General features: G+C 30.6%; 5 protein-coding genes across 7 annotated transcripts; 3 read left to right on the top strand and 2 right to left on the bottom strand.

Moving 5' to 3' along the window:
• Window positions 1–1666: 1666 nt before the first annotated feature.
• Window positions 1667–2303, top strand: LOC130896907 (ragulator complex protein LAMTOR3-A). The gene has a single exon (XM_057805272.1). The coding sequence runs from the start codon at window positions 1667–1669 to the stop codon at window positions 2129–2131; it is 465 nt and encodes a 154-aa protein (XP_057661255.1). The 3' UTR covers window positions 2132–2303.
• Window positions 2304–3456: 1153 nt separating this feature from the next.
• Window positions 3457–7703, bottom strand: LOC130896906 (vacuolar protein sorting-associated protein 26C). 3 transcript variants are annotated; one of them, XM_057805269.1, is made up of 6 exons: window positions 7454–7625; window positions 7257–7400; window positions 6844–7171; window positions 6623–6793; window positions 5524–5649; window positions 3457–4582 (listed from the first exon to the last, which is right to left on the bottom strand). In XM_057805269.1, exons 1-6 carry the CDS (start codon window positions 7508–7510, stop codon window positions 4500–4502), a joined length of 909 nt encoding a protein of 302 aa, XP_057661252.1. In that variant the 5' UTR covers window positions 7511–7625; the 3' UTR covers window positions 3457–4499. The 3 variants fall into 3 exon arrangements, with proteins under 3 accessions (XP_057661252.1, XP_057661253.1, XP_057661251.1); XM_057805270.1 differs by having other exon boundaries at window positions 3457–5649; window positions 7547–7703; XM_057805268.1 differs by having other exon boundaries at window positions 3457–5649; window positions 7454–7580.
• A 100-nt stretch (window positions 7704–7803) lies between these two features.
• LOC130896904 (E3 ubiquitin-protein ligase ariadne-1-like) lies at window positions 7804–10781 on the top strand. The gene is made up of 4 exons (XM_057805267.1): window positions 7804–8292; window positions 8499–8882; window positions 9794–10107; window positions 10210–10781. The coding sequence occupies exons 1-4, from the start codon at window positions 7984–7986 to the stop codon at window positions 10706–10708; spliced, it is 1506 nt and encodes a 501-aa protein (XP_057661250.1). The 5' UTR covers window positions 7804–7983; the 3' UTR covers window positions 10709–10781.
• A 467-nt stretch (window positions 10782–11248) lies between these two features.
• LOC130896903 (gastrulation defective protein 1 homolog) lies at window positions 11249–14169 on the bottom strand. Its single transcript, XM_057805266.1, has 6 exons — window positions 13528–14169; window positions 13345–13467; window positions 12501–12725; window positions 12048–12443; window positions 11673–11997; window positions 11249–11568 (listed from the first exon to the last, which is right to left on the bottom strand). Exons 1-6 carry the CDS (start codon window positions 14051–14053, stop codon window positions 11280–11282), a joined length of 1884 nt encoding a protein of 627 aa, XP_057661249.1. The 5' UTR covers window positions 14054–14169; the 3' UTR covers window positions 11249–11279.
• Window positions 14170–14319: 150 nt separating this feature from the next.
• LOC130897226 (26S proteasome regulatory subunit 10B) lies at window positions 14320–16293 on the top strand. Its single transcript, XM_057805979.1, has 7 exons — window positions 14320–14566; window positions 14626–14745; window positions 14799–15098; window positions 15153–15362; window positions 15424–15524; window positions 15590–15804; window positions 16074–16293. The coding sequence occupies exons 1-7, from the start codon at window positions 14473–14475 to the stop codon at window positions 16210–16212; spliced, it is 1179 nt and encodes a 392-aa protein (XP_057661962.1). The 5' UTR covers window positions 14320–14472; the 3' UTR covers window positions 16213–16293.
• Window positions 16294–16417: the final 124 nt, after the last annotated feature.

Genomic DNA, 16417 nt, shown 5'->3' with positions numbered 1-16417 from the left:
TTTGTTGTTATCATTTTTCTAAGACACTATAGGCGCTGAATGTATCAGCCTAATTAAGAACAACCTACTAATACTAACCCGAGTCTTGTCGCCTAATGGACATCTAAAGACGCTAGAACTAGCAGATAATGCAGATTCTGTTGCATAGAGGACGAAACCTCTATCTACATTTTCTCTAGTGTGAGGCACTAAGGAACCCAGAGCACTACACCTCTGAGCGTATAAAATAGAGAAAAAGATCTTGGGTAGATACATCCATCCCACATTATCAACTTTCTAATCATACATACATGACACTATAGGAAGTTGACTTCAGATATTTCAAAGATATACAGTAAGCTAGTGCTAATATTTTAAGAGACTGACTAGTTTAGCAGATTTAAAGTCCAATTACACCTATAGAGTGCTCAACAGAGAACCAGTCACTATGTATCGGGCGAGTAATTTTTAGCAAGTTAATTAATAGAACCACGTTTTATTTTCTCGGTACAGTAGGCTCCACTAGATCGGCCTCCGCTCGTCTTTCTACTCCGCCAGTGTAATCACATTTGTGGCAGGCGAGCGCCCGTCTTTTATTTTCTTACCATTATCAGTTAATTGTCCAATGAGTCAATTATTTTCGTTTTGAAAATGTGAAAGTGAAACTACAATTGAGTTTATACAAGAGTACAGAATTTACGAGTTTTTCTGGAATTTCAAATCGGCTGCTTATAGAGACAAACACCTGCGGGATGCAGCAATGACTTTCGATGTGGCGGAAGTGGGAGTAACATTTCTAATGCAATTCGCGGGCGAAATGGAGCCACAGTACACATGCTTTGCATACGAGAAACAATGGTCGTATTCAGCGGACGAAAACGTTGTGCAATTGTTGTACAAACCTAGCGAAATAGTTCGGTGATACATTCGCTACAACCTCAACACGTTCTGGAGCGGACGGCATGTTTCAGAGAGCGTTCAATTTGTGCTAGATAGCGGAAGTGAAATTTGTTAAATCGACCGTGTTCTGTGATCAAAAGTCAAGTTGTAATCACTTGTCTATGGTTGTAACCTTTCCTAGAAGAAAAATGATTGAATTCGTTTATGAAGATAGGAAAAATAATTTCGAATTGCATGAATTATTCTGTATAATTTCGTTTTGAATTATTACAATGACAATATTTATATACATATAAAAGTACCTCCATATTAACCATTTAATGTAACACTTGTTAAGTTCAATAAAAGCAACCAAAAGAGCCTCTGCTTCGAAAATATACCTATCATAAACTAACAAGACACAGAAAACAGAAAAGTCTTCACATCGACTGCTAACATTTTCCCGATCGTTACCATTACTGATAGACCAGTTAGCATCTCTAATGCAATTCAAGGTTAAAAAGCTCCAAGATTTTGCACTTCGGTACACATATGAACTAAATCGAATTGTCATATTTCGCATTACCCTTTATCTGATTTATCGTTTTTGTGATATAACATTGAGTAAATGGCTTATGTTTTGCTCAAATTACTGAAGATATGCACTTCATATTTGATGATGTTACAGAAATTGTAAACATTTTAAATTTAGCCTGTAACTGTATGCCCTGTATAGCAAAAGGATACGATGAAATAAGGTGGTTGTAATCAGTACGAGAGAAATAAACTTGGAACAATAGAGTATTCTATGGTTGACAGTGTTATAAAAAGATTCTGTATTTGTCATATTATAAAAATAAAAATCTACTACTTCGTCAAAAAAAGATTATTGTTAAAAATGGCCGATGAAGCAAGAAAATTTCTCCAAGATATGTTGAATAGAGTAAATGGGCTACATTGTATACTTATTTCTGACAGAGATGGCGTACCAATGTTGAAAGTTTCCAATGATAAAATTCCAGAACAAATAACAAAACCGAATTTTGTTTCCACTTTTGGTTTGGCGATAGACCAAGGAAGTAAATTAGGTTTAGGAAAGACTGAAACATTAATCTGCACTTATTCCCAATACCAGGTTGTACAGATGAACAAATTACCTTTAATAGTATCTTTTATAGCCAGTGATAGTTGTAATACAGGTCATATCTTGGCATTAGAAAAACAAATAGATATAATTGTTGCCGATTTAGCTTTAGCTGTTACAGAATCATAGTCATTACATTTTAAATCGCACAATTATTAGATTTTGTAATATGTTTCCTATTTGAATAACAACTTTTATATTTAATGTCAAAATGTATAATTTATAATACCACTATAAGTGGAAAAAGTGTACTGTTTATATAAATTTTTCTTCATATATTAATAGATTCATGTGATAATTATTTTTAGTCAGCGGCTAGTTATGATAATGTGGTTGTATAGTTGAGACACATCACAATAAATGCAAACTTACACTTAGTTGCAGTATATGCCAAAATTTACTATACATTTCAGCTAGTAATATCAAATAATACTAAATATGGGCTAAATCAAATTTAGAAAAACACGTTTTTCTATATATTCATAATTATAATAAAAATTTTTACCCCTTATGTAAGTGATTAGGTACATGAGTACCTTTGGAATATTGAAATTTGAAGAAAAGTATGTTTTGTGCTCTGTAGGTATTTGTGAAGAACTGTAGACTATTTATTTTTTAATTTTTTACCCAGTCAACTAAATCCAATGTTTTGTGAAAACCAAAATTTTTCACTCACAGAGTGACAAGGTAGCCGGGTACCTCTTTGCATTTTGTATAACAATGTAAAAAGTATTTATAATTTCCTACAAAAATTTTTTAAAACAGTTTATTTCTATAAAAATTACAAGTTCTTTGCTTATACAGAATTATCACTGCTATGGAATCAGGTATTACATGTAGGACCAGTTTTCCAATCCAAACTGGTTTTCTACAGTTAGTTTCTTTGTGTTGGGTTCTCTGCATATGTAACTCCTGACTCAATGATATTGTAGATCCAGAAGAAATCTAAAGTCTTTGCCAAACATTGGTGATCTCACATGACAATTTTTATTTTATATTTTCACCACACAGTAGACTTGATTATTTCAAAAACTTTCTAGAAATTGTGGGTTATATTCCATCTAAATCATATATGCTACCATAGATACAATATCAATGATTTGTAAAAAAACTACTAAAAGACCAACGAATTATTCTGGGTTTTATCAATAAGGTCGTACAGTACAAACAAATGTTTACAGTCAAGGGTCAATATCAAGCATGATGCATTGAATGAATTGAGTGTTTCTTGAGCAGGGAAAACGATGTATCTCCATTCTTCTACCCTTCAGTCGCCACAGAATTATTTAACTAGACCAAAATAATAATATTCCAAGTAGAAGCATATCTGGATTGTTTAGATTGCATGTAAACTTTCTGAAAGTATCTGGGCACCTCGTCACTCTCATTAAGGTGTTTTATTTGTCACTCTCATAAGGGTTTAAAAGAGGGTTTGCAATAAAACTGCCATTGACTAAGATTGTACTCAAATATCAAAATTTATTGAAATATAACTAGAAGTTTTCTAAATAAATGTTTTCTGCAATATTTTTCTAGCTAAGTATATATTATTGTATGTTAGTAGTTATTTGATAGATAAATTAGATTAAAATTGCAACGTTACTGAGTCACTAGTACATTATTTATTCAAATGACTTGAGGTTCTAAAAGTAGTTATATTTTATTATATTGATACTAGATTTCATATCACTGTAGTTGTAATCATTTGTGTTGTTGATATTTTTATGTGAGTTCTTGTATTTTTTTTACATATTGTCGCTGATAGATTTGAAGATATTTGTATCAGTTGTCTAGATGTGCATATTTTGATTCCCTATCGAATGACATTCAAAAATCAAAAAGGAATTTTTTGGACTTAGGCCATGATATTTGGTGTTTGCGGAAAAAAGTGAGGAATGTGTCGATAATTTCAGGCACCTGAAAGCATGCCCTTTCACATGAACTTCGTCAAACTGACAAAAAAATATTTATACCATTTACCTTTTATGTAAACTGACCTAACCTAATTAAGTCAGATATTTTTCATTAAAATTTTCAGAAATACGACGTTTTTTCAAGGGATCAAAATCACAACTGTCACTTTTCTATAAATGTAAAAGGTTAACCACTAAAATAAAATTTTGACTTGTGTCACTTTTCTTTAGTATAGAAAAACATTGATGACTTTAAAATAAATAATCTAATGAATCATATACTGTGATCAGAAATTAAACATGTTTTTAAAATAAATTTAAAAAAATACTCTATATATTTGATATACATAATATTGCAGTTAACATACCAATAATTATTGTAGTATTTTTTTTCATTACATTATTAATTTGTATTCTTCTGTAAATGTTTGAAATTTTTGATATTAGTGTTTGAAGTAGTTGTACATTTCAAACTCAAGATTGTTATAAAATCTGTGGTTTATTATTAGTACAATTTTCTATATATAAAAATGTATTTCACTTATACAATAATATATTTTGTAATATTTTGATGTCTTTGTTTGTTATTCCCTTACCAGAATTATAGGAAAGTTATTTGTTATCAGATGATCATCATGGAAAACTATGACTAAATTAATTTCAAATTCTAAAAAAAAAGGAAAATTATCATGAAAAAAAATCGATTATTAGAAGATGGAATGTTTTTTTTTTATAAAATCAAAATTGAATAATGAAAAACAATAATTCAAAGAAATAAATTAATAATAAATAATCCAGCTAAGCAATATTCTAATCTATTTAACAGAAAAAGTGTCATATCTACTAATTCTACCACAAATTTTGAATATTCCGTTAATTCGTAGTTCTTTCAAAACCATATCAATAAATATTTGGTTTTAAAGAAAAAAATTCTGGAGATACATTTGGTTAGGTATTTGGGAGGCCACTCGTTTGAACCACATCAGACAATTAGTCTTTGGTTGTACTTTCAAGCAATAGTAAACATTTTTCTATCTTCTGTATACATTTTGTATAATCAGTCTCACCTTATTGCGTTTTAAAATTAATCAGTGCAAGAACATAGAAAAATACTCACACACATTCCCACTACACTCTGGTAAAGTGGAATGGAACCATAACGTTGAAACTGGTAAATCTCATTATAATCATTATAAATCTCATTAAAATGTCTGGTGTTAATACATGTCTTCGTCCATTAGTAATTTTTTTTAATTTGATTACATACATACTCATGTATCATTCAGATGTGTTGTAATTAATGGTTTTTCATCAATTCGTAAAAGCTTGTTAAATTACCTGATATTTTTTAGAGCAACCCACTGCAGTCTAAACAGTGAAGATGAAGTAATTTTTATAATAAAAAAATATATGCTTTTGACTTATCAGTAGTTTTTGTTTTACTGAAAGAAAATTATGATCTACGGAGCAGTAAAATTGATATTAGAAGATGAAAAATAATCATCTCGATTTAAATGAGATATTGATAATAAACAAAACATAAATCCACAAACACTAACTCATGGTTTTTAAAATATGTGTGTATAATATTTTTCAAATAAAATATACCTAATTTGAAGTTTGTAGTTATTAGAGTCGGGCATGTGAACAGTCTTGGAAAAACCATATAAATTGGTATAGGAATGTTGTGGGGAACATCTCCATCTCCTATTTGTATATTTTGAATCTCGGTAGCTAAAAATATTTTATAATAATTCTATTATATCAAAACATTGTGAAAATAATTAAATAGATATTACATGTGGAAAGGTATCAAGAATACAATTCAATAATGTTTTATCTTTTGTGGGGTAGTACCTGCTTAATACGTTGAATATGTGCATTGTGAATATTACATACTATAAAAAAAATTTCCATGCATATTAGTTTTTGAATCCTAAGATATTAAGTTTGGAGAGGCATTTTTGCTTGGATAAGTCCTTTGCAGCCCTTTAATCGCCCTCGTCTTAGCCAATGGAGGTTTTCCAAAATAGGAAACTCCTTTAGGCATCACTAGCTTAAAAGCAAGTCAAAATCCTAGGATACTTTTTTGGATGTTCATAAGAGCTTGCGAGGTGTAGAGGATGTGTATAGTAATCTCCTCCTCTATTCTACAGATCTGTTAATCCAGCTCTCTAATACAGGCCCATCCTGTACTGTATCTATATTAGTGATTAGACCTAGTCTTTGCCTCCCGACTACTTATCTGTAGTGTTTTTGCTGCCCAGAACAAAGTCCTAAGATTATTAAATTATATATTTATAATAATGCAATTGAAAATTGGATGGAATTTAATTCAAAAGTAATTAGATTTCTTCTTACAATTGCAAAATACAAGCAAAAAAATTTGGCACCAAACTGATACTAGTTGCAAATATGAGATCTTCCATGAATCAATCAGTTGAGCCTCATCTATAGATGTGTGGTTCAAAATATATTACAAGATATATCTCTTCCAAAAATTGTCATATTCTAACCAATTTACACAAAACCTAGACAAATATTTAAAGCTTCTTCGTAATTAATTCTATCTATGAATGATAATCTGTTCCATATTTTTCAACATAAACAGGCCGCAACACAAGTTTTGGTTTTATAATATGTAAGTTTGTTTGATACAAAGTAAATATTTATATGTAGCTCAATAAAAATTATAGAAAAGTTTCACCTTCTTTTGCATATCCTTCTGCACACCCACAAGTTTCTACTCTTACTAATTGTAATTCTATTGATTTTACTGGGACAGCACATTTAACTAAAATTATTTTTCCCTTCAAAGGTTTGGCAATATTACAGCAAACAGACTCAACATGTCCTCTTAATAAAAAATTTGGGGCTCCTGGAAGTGGAATTATTAAAAAACAATACAATTACTTAATAAATTCATACCTGATCTTCCACTAGTTAAAGTTGCAGGACTCAACTCAAAATTCAAAGGAGTCTTTTTATCTTTGAGAGGTAACTGAGGACAAGCATTGTATCCAGGTTTGTACTGTACTAAAAACTGTTGAGTCTTTTGTAAATCTTTTGATAAAAATGATCTTTTAATATCACACTTGATGGTATAACCAATATTTACATAAACACCATGATATGTTTCATATAGAATTCTGTTGGGTTTGGGCTTTAAAGGAATTTCAAAAGGTATTTCTGTAACCCCAGAAGGTAGTTTGCCTGGACCACATACTTCACATGCTATCCCTAGTAATTGAATAGGCTAAAATGAATATATTATTTTTTTCAATTAAAATAAATAACTAGCAATGAGGAAATTCCAACTTATCAGTAAAGTTAGAGTCTACCTTTACAGAATTATAAAAAGCTTCTAGTATCCCTACGTTTTTAGAACTAATTTGTAAATTTACTGATCCTTCCATAGTTAAAGATATTCCTTCATGTTTGAAGTCCGAATTTGTTGACAAAGATATCACACCCGTTAAGTTTTCCTAAAAATTATTTTAATAAAACAAAAAATATACTTTGTTGAACAAAAATTTACTCCCTCGGTATATATTTTATCGGCCCTTTTCAGATATATTTCTATATTTATTGACATATTGTATTTATTTTGAAACAAAAATGATAATCTAACCTAAATTTATTTTTTTATTTGATGTACGTTTCATAAATCGAAGCGCTCTTCTGATTGTTGGTATGTCACATCACTATTTACTATCATAGTCATAATTAGATATAAAGAAAACGATATGAGTTTAATAAAAATAGTGTAATCGTTACAATGATATTTTCTTCATTATAAAGAAAATATATTGTGTATAACTATTGATGGGCTCAATTTTTATTAGATTAAAATTATGAGCACGAAAAAATGCCTAATATTAAATTTTTGTATTGACATCTGTAAGAAACATGTGAGAGGGGCAGACACTTTTGGTTACCTACTTTAATCAAACAAAACAAAATCATTTAAACATTTAATAATTATTTGTCTAAATTAGACGGTGTCATAACTCGAATAGTCCCTGTTATAAAAAAACTTACAACTACAAATGTTAGAATAAAATAGAAATGAACGTTGACGATGATAATATCTACGACGATTCAGGAAATGAGACAAGTGGCGATGATGTTGATTTTGTTATTGAGGTAGACAATGCGTCGCATACCAAGGAACTGCAAAGCTACGATGAAGAATATCAATATGAAGTACTATCAACTGACGATATAGTGCAACATATGATTGATTGCATCAAGGAAGTTAACGTTGTAGTACAAATACCTGCAACTGTTACTAGAATACTTTTAAATTACTTCCATTGGGACAAAGAAAAACTTATGGAGAAGTTCTTTGATGGCAATCAAGATGAACTTTTTAAGGTATGAGTGAATCAGTGTAAAAACCAACAGATATATCATATTGATAGTAGTCACAAATATAGTTGTTAGAATTTCTGTTCAGTTTAGTGTTAGCTAGGACTCTAATAACAAAAAATTATAAATCATTAAATGCATCCTTCGAATTAAAAGAAGCCACATTTTTCTATTGTATTAATGTAAAATGCACAATTTGATTAATTTTTAAGGAAGCCCATGTTATAAATCCATTCAAGAAAGTAAATGTAGCCAAACGCAAAATAGCAAATAAAGCTCTGGGAACTGAAGAATGTGATATATGTTTTATGGTTTTCTCACCTAACCAAATGACTGGACTTGAATGCGGACATAGATTTTGTTATCAATGTTGGAATGAGTATTTAACAACTAAAATAATGGAAGAAGGTGTTGGTCAAACTATAGCTTGTGCAGCTCATAATTGCCCCATTTTAGTAGACGATCAAACTGCTATGAGGCTGTTGAAAGATCCCAGGGTGAAGCTCAAGTACCAACATCTTATTACAAATAGTTTTGTAGAATGTAATAGGTTGTTAAGATGGTGCCCAAGTCCAGATTGTAGTTATGCTGTTAAGGTAAGTTATATTTATAATTTTACATTAAATAAACTACAAATAACAAGAATTAAGTGATACAAAAAATTCGGGGCTCTTGGAATTGTCATAAAACAATTCAATTAAATTCATACCTGATCTTCTGCTAGTTAAAGTTGCATGACTCAACACAAAATTCAAAGGAGTCTTTTTATCTTTGAGAGATACAAAAAATATTTTTCAAGTTTTATTAGAATTGTGATGAATTATAATAAACGCAACTAAATTCCCACTCCACTTTATACTAGAGTATAGTGGAAGGCTGTTGCATAAACCCTGCATACTATTTCAATAGTTCTCTCACTTTTGTTCCTCATATATAATTTGATATATATGACAGTGTCTCTCACTCACATTCAATCATATGCTGATGACACACGGGTCCTGCACTACTTTGATCCTGTGATCAGTTTAAAGAACATTGCATGATTTGTGTGTATCGTATAGTTTGTCAAATATGTATATTAAAAATGAGAATATTAATCCCTCTTGCTACTTACAAAAGTATCATTTATTTTATACAAGCCAATTCTGATCGTTTTTGATATTATTTATTTATATTGTCTTAAATATTTTCTGAAACATTTGAAAATAGATTGGCTTCTTCCTTCTCAGTTTCTGTATGAAAACTAATTGACTAAATTAGAATCTTGAATATTTTTGTATTATGATAAGTTTTGTAGCTTTTCTTTTCTCATGTGCTATTTTCAATAAAACTTTTTTTCTTTTTGTTAATTTCATTCTAATTCTAGTGGTAATGTGTTAGTAAGAATTTGTCTTTGTCTCATATTTGCTTTTGTTGATTAATTTTAAAGTTGAAACTTTGTGTTTGGTTGAAATTTATATTTAACTACTTTTTTTTCAATATCGTATACTATGATCAATTGTTGTAGGTAGCTTATGTAGAGGCAAAACCAGTAGCTTGCCGGTGCGGCAATGTATTTTGTTTTGCTTGTGGTGAAAACTGGCACGATCCTGTCAAGTGTGGTTTACTGAAAAAATGGCAAAAAAAATGTGATGACGATTCTGAAACATCAAATTGGATAGCTGCAAACACAAAAGAATGTCCAAAATGTAATGCGACAATAGAAAAAGATGGAGGCTGTAATCATATGGTATGCAAAAATCAAAGCTGCAAAGCAGACTTCTGTTGGGTGTGTCTTGGACCCTGGGAACCACATGGTAGTTCATGGTATAATTGTAACAGGTATGTAACATTGATTATGACCTTATTATATCTATATTCCATTTGAATATTGACTAAATAAATTTCACTATAATTTCTTCAAAGTTGAAATATCTTTTTAAGGTATGATGAAGATGAAGCTAAAGCTGCTAGAGACGCACAAGAAAAATCCAGAGCAGCCCTCCAGAGGTATTTATTTTACTGCAATCGTTACATGAACCACATGCAATCCCTAAAGTTTGAACACAAACTCTATGCTTCAGTTAAAGATAAAATGGAAGAAATGCAACATCACAACATGAGTTGGATAGAGGTACAATTTCTAAAAAAAGCTGTTGATATACTCTGCCAATGTAGACAAACACTCATGTACACTTATGTATTTGCTTATTATTTAAAGAAAAACAATCAATCTGTGATATTTGAAGATAACCAAAAAGATCTGGAAAGAGCCACTGAGCTTCTTAGCGAATACCTCGAAAGGGACATAACTCAAGAAAATTTAATAGATATAAAGCAAAAAGTTCAAGATAAATATAGATATTGTGATGGCCGAAGAATGGCATTGTTAGATCACGTTCATGAAGGTTACGAGAAGGATTGGTGGGTTTATAGTGAATAAATTTGAAAAAATATCTTTTCATTTCAGGTGTACCTTAATTATAGCAATGGTACTGATTACATGATTTTTCAACTATGTTGTTTCATTTATTGTTTATTAATAAGGCGATTAGCAATATTTGTGAGTGCTAGGTGACAGTTGTAATGTTATAGTATTAAAAAGGCAGATGAAATGGTCAAAAAAGTGCATTGTCATTCATCTGGAATACTTTATTGGGTTGTAAAATCAACATAAAAGTGGATGAAGTACAACAGAACGTAAAGGAATTCATTAAGCCAAAGATAAGCAACAGTTTATATTACAAAAATCACCAGTTCATAACAAATACGTAAAGACAGGAGAATAGTAAAAATTACTGTCTGTTAATGGAGCATTATAAGCTAATAAGAAACCAAGAACTAGATAACTAGAAACTCGGTAGAAAAACTTATTTCAGACTATCCACAATGTAAACTAACAAACCAAAAACCTCTTATATGCTAAGAAAGAACCATGAGAATTTGGTGGTTGATGGGAATGAGAATAAATAAACAAGTAAACTGGAATAAATATTTTTATTTTGCGCCATAATTTATTCTGTTCTAGATTTTTTTTCTTCCGGTTCGTCATCATCATTTTCAGCATAAGTTGGTTTTGGTTGAGTATTTTTGTATGCAGGAGTAATCCAATAAGGATTTTCTTCTGCTTCTTTTGCATACTTCAAAATTGCTTCTCTTGGATCTTGATCATCCTCAACTCTCTTACTCAATCCCAAATTTCTAATAACATAACTGCTAAGGGTACCTCCACTAGAAGCTACCCTACCACCTTGACCAGAGGTGATAGGCAAATCTGGCCTCTTAGATTTTACTGGATCTAATCTGTAAAAAAGCGTATTTACCTTCATTGCTCTAGTTTCATCACTAACAAATAATTCAACTAATATTATAGATATATAGAAAATAAACAAATAAATTTCACTAACCTATCTTTCTCAATTTGCTTCCTACTTGTTTTCCTTCGTTCTTGTCTGAATAATGGCAAAGCATGTGGTGTTATAATTTGTTGAGAACTGACAACTTCAGACTGCTGAGCTTTTCTATGGTGTTTGACAACACAAAGCGTAGCTCCTCTTAAGCTGCGTCTTTCGTCATAATAACATTTGATCAAGCCATTTCCAGTACCAACAAAAATTTGATTCAATTTTGGATGCCAAGCTATTTTGATTGTATGTGAATTTGTTATTTGCATTTTTCTGATCAAATTGAAAGATTTCGTTTCATAGAATAGCATTACTCCATTTTTCTGACCTTTAAAAAGTGTTAAACAGATTCAAGCAAATATAATTAATCATACAAACCTTTCTCTAGTGATAATGCAGTAGCCACAACTTCATCATTAGGACTAAAAATAGCGTCGGTAGTATCATACCTAGTGTATAAATCTCCTACTTCATTTATAGATTGTTTAAAGTTTCTAATATCCCATAACTTCATAGTCCCATCACAGCTCCTAGTTAAAAGATTATCACCAATATGAGAAAAGCATATACTTGTTATTTCTGCAGGTGAATGTGCCTTTCTTATTTGCTTTGCTGGGGCTACTGAACTTTTTCTGAAGTCCCAAAGTTGTATAGAACCATCAGCACAACCACAAGCTATCACTTTTCCTTCTCTGTTATAATTAACTGCATTCGGAGATACCTTTAGACCATTTTGAGCTCTACACTTTATTATTTGTTTATGTTGTTTACCACCTAAATCAATAAAGTCAATAGGCTTACTTTATAATAAAATATTTATCATTATTTTACCTTCATAGAAATCCCATGTTCTTACTGTTCCATCTGCACTTGTAGTTAGAAACTCTTCTTTTGTAATTGGATTCCATGTTCCTGCTAGCAGACCTGCTGTATGACCCTTTGTTTTTGCCTGGTCTGTTATATACATATCTCCTTTTACAGTTTCAAGTTTTTCAAATCCATCTCTGTCTATTACTTTAGCTTGAGTTGCACCAGATATGACTAGCAGCAGATCTCCTTTAAATGCAAAATAACATTTTATAATAAAATAACCTCAGAACCATATACAGCTTCCCAAAAAATAAGCTTAAATATAAACATTGCCAAGGTCCAATTTTTGACAAATTTAATCCCCAGTCTAATGTTAGAAAGTAAAGGAATCGAATACATAACATCCTACAAATACCTGGGACACAAAATTCAAATGGGAAGAGTCAATCAAACCTGGGAACTAAACAGAAGGATAGGACTGATTTGGGCTACATTTGGCAAGCTGAGACATGTATTCAAGTTAGATATACTGACATCTTTTCAAAAATTCAATTAATTACGTTTAATTTGATAGGAAAATTCAAGTAAAATTAGTGTTTTTGTGGCAAGGCGAGGTTTATATTCAGTTATTTTAATTATAAACTGACAGTTAATATTTTGTTGAAAAATATATTCAGAAATCTTACAATTCGCTAATCTGCTGATATTGATCTGAAAAAATCCAAAACTAATAAAATACAATATTAAAAAAAAGTTGTAGATCTTAGATTTCAATAAAAAACATTACACCTAAATTTTTTACTTTATAAATAGTTGTTGCAGTAACTCTTTATGTGTATATATATTTCCTTAATCCTTATATTACCTGTACTAGAATAGTGTAGTCCTCTAATAGGATGATTGTCAGCAGGTTGTAATGTTCTAAAACTCCTCATACTAGAATCCATACCAGCAAAGTCCCAGAAACTAACATCATAATCCACAGAACCTACAAGAAATTATATAGAGAATAAATGAATTTTTATATTTAGTAAATATAAAAAAGTACCTGATGCAAGTCGAGCGCCACTTGGATCTAAACACAGGGCAGTAACAGCTTTTGTTCCATGTATCATTTGAGTCTCATGAGTACAAGGAATAAATAGATTATTATCGACAGTTTCTTCCGCTTCTTCGTCACTAGCATCACTCTCAACCTTTTTATCATTACTATTAGATTTTTCTACATTACTAGGAAGTAAATGATCTGGAACAGGAGGACCTACAAAGTCTTCATCATCACTTTCCTCATTACTTTCTTCTGCAGTTTCTACAGATTCTTCAGGTTTTTTAGTAATTTCTCTGGCAGTCGCCTTTACTTGTGCTACCATTTCCTTAATATCGAAAGATTTCGCTTTCTTTCCAAAAGCAGATATACCCATTACATTTTTCAACTGTTGGGATTCTGCATCATCTTCTAATGATTGTATAGCTTTAGGGGGACCGAATGTTCCAAATGTACCAGTTGCTTCGACCTTTTCAGAGTTTTGACTAAAGTTTGCACTTATTTTTCCAAAACTAATTTTTTTATTCATTTCAATTATCTTTTCCTTAATATATACATATATATATATATATATATATATATATATATATATATATATATATATATATATATATATATATATCCCTTTTATATTGTTGACATTTTCAAATTAAAAACTTAACCTCCAAATATATGCTTCTTCTTTTCTTTTTATTTTTCTCAGTGAATTTCAATACTTAAAACAAATGACAAAATAATTGCTTCTGGTTTAAAACAAAAAGTTCCATTAATTGGTGAATTTTTTTTCCTCGGTTTTTATTTCGTGTCAATTGTGTTACTTAGTCTATGGCTCATAATTCGATTGAAAGAGCGTAAAACTCAACGTCACATCTGTCAAAAGGCAAAACAGAAATACGGCTAGTCATCCCTAACTTATTTTCAGTTTATTTCATTAAATAATCAAACAAAATGACTCAAATGGATGCTGAACGTGAGAAAAGTCTTCAAGAATACCGGAAAAAACTATTAGAACACAAAGAAGTTGAGTCTAGGTTGAAAGAAAGTAAGAATTGTTTCACAGCAATTACTTTTCTTTTATAACGTGTTTCTTTTTCATTTTAGTGCGAGAACAGCTAAAAGATTTGACAAAACAATATGATAAATCAGAAAACGATCTCAAAGCTTTGCAGAGCATGGGCCAAATTGTTGGAGAAGTATTGAAACAACTAACTGAAGAAAAATGTAAGTAGGTGAAAACCTAATTTTTGACAAAAAGATAATTTTCATTTCTTCAGTTATTGTCAAAGCTACTAATGGCCCTAGATATGTAGTCGGATGTCGTCGTCAATTAGATAAATCAAAATTGAAAGCAGGTACAAGAGTTGCACTAGATATGACTACATTGACCATCATGAGATACCTACCTAGAGAGGTAGATCCTTTGGTGTACAATATGAGTCATGAAGATCCAGGTGATGTTACTTATGCTGCTATCGGTGGTTTATCTGAACAAATCAGGGAATTGAGGGAGGTGATTGAATTACCTTTACTGAATCCTGAACTGTTTATGAGAGTTGGAATAACACCGCCAAAAGGTTAATAGTTTTTATATTAGAAGATTTAGATAATTTTTAGTTCATACATTTCAGGTTGTTTGTTGTATGGACCTCCTGGTACTGGAAAGACATTATTAGCTCGAGCTGTAGCATCTCAGTTAGATGCAAATTTCCTGAAAGTGGTTTCTAGTGCTATAGTTGACAAATATATTGGGGAATCTGCAAGACTTATCAGGGAAATGTTTAATTATGCAAAAGACCATCAGCCTTGTATAATATTTATGGATGAAATTGATGCCATTGGTAATTTGATAATTATTTTTATTGCATATTCTGTGATTTTAATAACACTGATATTTGTTAGGTGGGCGAAGATTTTCAGAAGGTACTTCAGCTGATAGAGAAATTCAAAGAACACTCATGGAATTATTGAATCAAATGGACGGTTTTGATTCTCTGGGGCAGGTATTATTACTAATTTTATTTTTGTGTATACAAAAAATTTAATACAACCATTTTTAAATTTTCAGGTGAAAATGATTATGGCAACCAACAGACCTGATACATTGGATCCTGCTTTATTACGTCCTGGCAGGTTGGATAGAAAAATAGAAATTCCATTGCCAAATGAGCAAGCACGTCTTGAGATTTTGAAAATTCATGCCCTTCCTATTGCCAAGCATGGTGAAATTGATTATGAAGCTATAGTTAAATTATCTGATACATTTAATGGTGCTGATTTGAGGTAAAGTTAAACATGAACTCAACAATCGTTCATGATATACTCAAAAAACAAATGAATAAGATTTTTTTCATGTGGTTATTGTAAAAAATTGCTAAAAGGCCACAGTTTCATAAATAATCTTGTTTAAAGTTGCCAGTTGTAATTATCCATCAAAGTTATTTAGATGACCTAATATTGTATATTTCCGATAGACTTTATTCTATGGTATACATTTTGAATGTCTACAATAACATTCAAAATGATTTTTATTTAAAGTTTTTTTGTTACAGAAATGTTTGTACTGAAGCAGGTTTGTTTGCAATAAGAGCTGAAAGAGAATATGTTATACAAGAAGACTTCATGAAAGCAGTTAGAAAAGTAGCAGATAACAAGAAACTTGAGAGTAAATTAGATTATAAACCAGTGTAAACTTAGTTTTTTTATTGTGCCTAATCTAAGATTTTTTTGCTATTAAAATTTAATAAAATATCTTTTGACTTTAATAAATAAGTACGACATTTAATTTTAATGCGTAAATTAATGTTTAAGGATGTCGGAGTTTATGTTTCATTTATTTAAGTTAATTTTACATAAATGATTTACATTTCATAATCCTCAAAAGTTGTCTACAAAG

Source organism: Diorhabda carinulata, chromosome 8 (genome assembly GCF_026250575.1).
Source record: "Diorhabda carinulata isolate Delta chromosome 8, icDioCari1.1, whole genome shotgun sequence".
NCBI lineage: Eukaryota > Metazoa > Arthropoda > Insecta > Coleoptera > Chrysomelidae > Diorhabda > Diorhabda carinulata.
This window is presented reverse-complemented; position numbering and strand designations above follow the sequence as displayed.

Bases quoted from the DNA above. Each gene is read 5' to 3' on its own strand.
- LOC130896907 (XM_057805272.1), top strand. From the start codon at position 1,667: ATGGTTGACAGTGTTATAAAAAGATTCTGTATTTGTCATATTATAAAA.
- LOC130896906 (XM_057805268.1), bottom strand. From the start codon at position 7,510: ATGTCAATAAATATAGAAATATATCTGAAAAGGGCCGATAAAATATAT. The intron at 7,401-7,453 runs GTAAATTTTTGT...AATAATTTTTAG, and splicing joins ATAAAATATATACCGAGGGA to GAAAACTTAACGGGTGTGAT. The intron at 5,650-6,622 runs GTGAAACTTTTC...AAATATTTTTAG, and splicing joins AGAAGGATATGCAAAAGAAG to CTACCGAGATTCAAAATATA.
- LOC130896904 (XM_057805267.1), top strand. From the start codon at position 7,984: ATGAACGTTGACGATGATAATATCTACGACGATTCAGGAAATGAGACA. The intron at 8,293-8,498 runs GTATGAGTGAAT...TTAATTTTTAAG, and splicing joins ATCAAGATGAACTTTTTAAG to GAAGCCCATGTTATAAATCC. The intron at 10,108-10,209 runs GTATGTAACATT...TATCTTTTTAAG, and splicing joins TCATGGTATAATTGTAACAG to GTATGATGAAGATGAAGCTA.
- LOC130896903 (XM_057805266.1), bottom strand. From the start codon at position 14,053: ATGAATAAAAAAATTAGTTTTGGAAAAATAAGTGCAAACTTTAGTCAA. The intron at 12,726-13,344 runs GTAATATAAGGA...TTGCATTTAAAG, and splicing joins ACTACACTATTCTAGTACAG to GAGATCTGCTGCTAGTCATA. The intron at 11,569-11,672 runs GTTAGTGAAATT...GCTTTTTTACAG, and splicing joins AAGCAAATTGAGAAAGATAG to ATTAGATCCAGTAAAATCTA.
- LOC130897226 (XM_057805979.1), top strand. From the start codon at position 14,473: ATGACTCAAATGGATGCTGAACGTGAGAAAAGTCTTCAAGAATACCGG. The intron at 14,746-14,798 runs GTAAGTAGGTGA...TCATTTCTTCAG, and splicing joins ACAACTAACTGAAGAAAAAT to TTATTGTCAAAGCTACTAAT. The intron at 15,099-15,152 runs GTTAATAGTTTT...CATACATTTCAG, and splicing joins TGGAATAACACCGCCAAAAG to GTTGTTTGTTGTATGGACCT.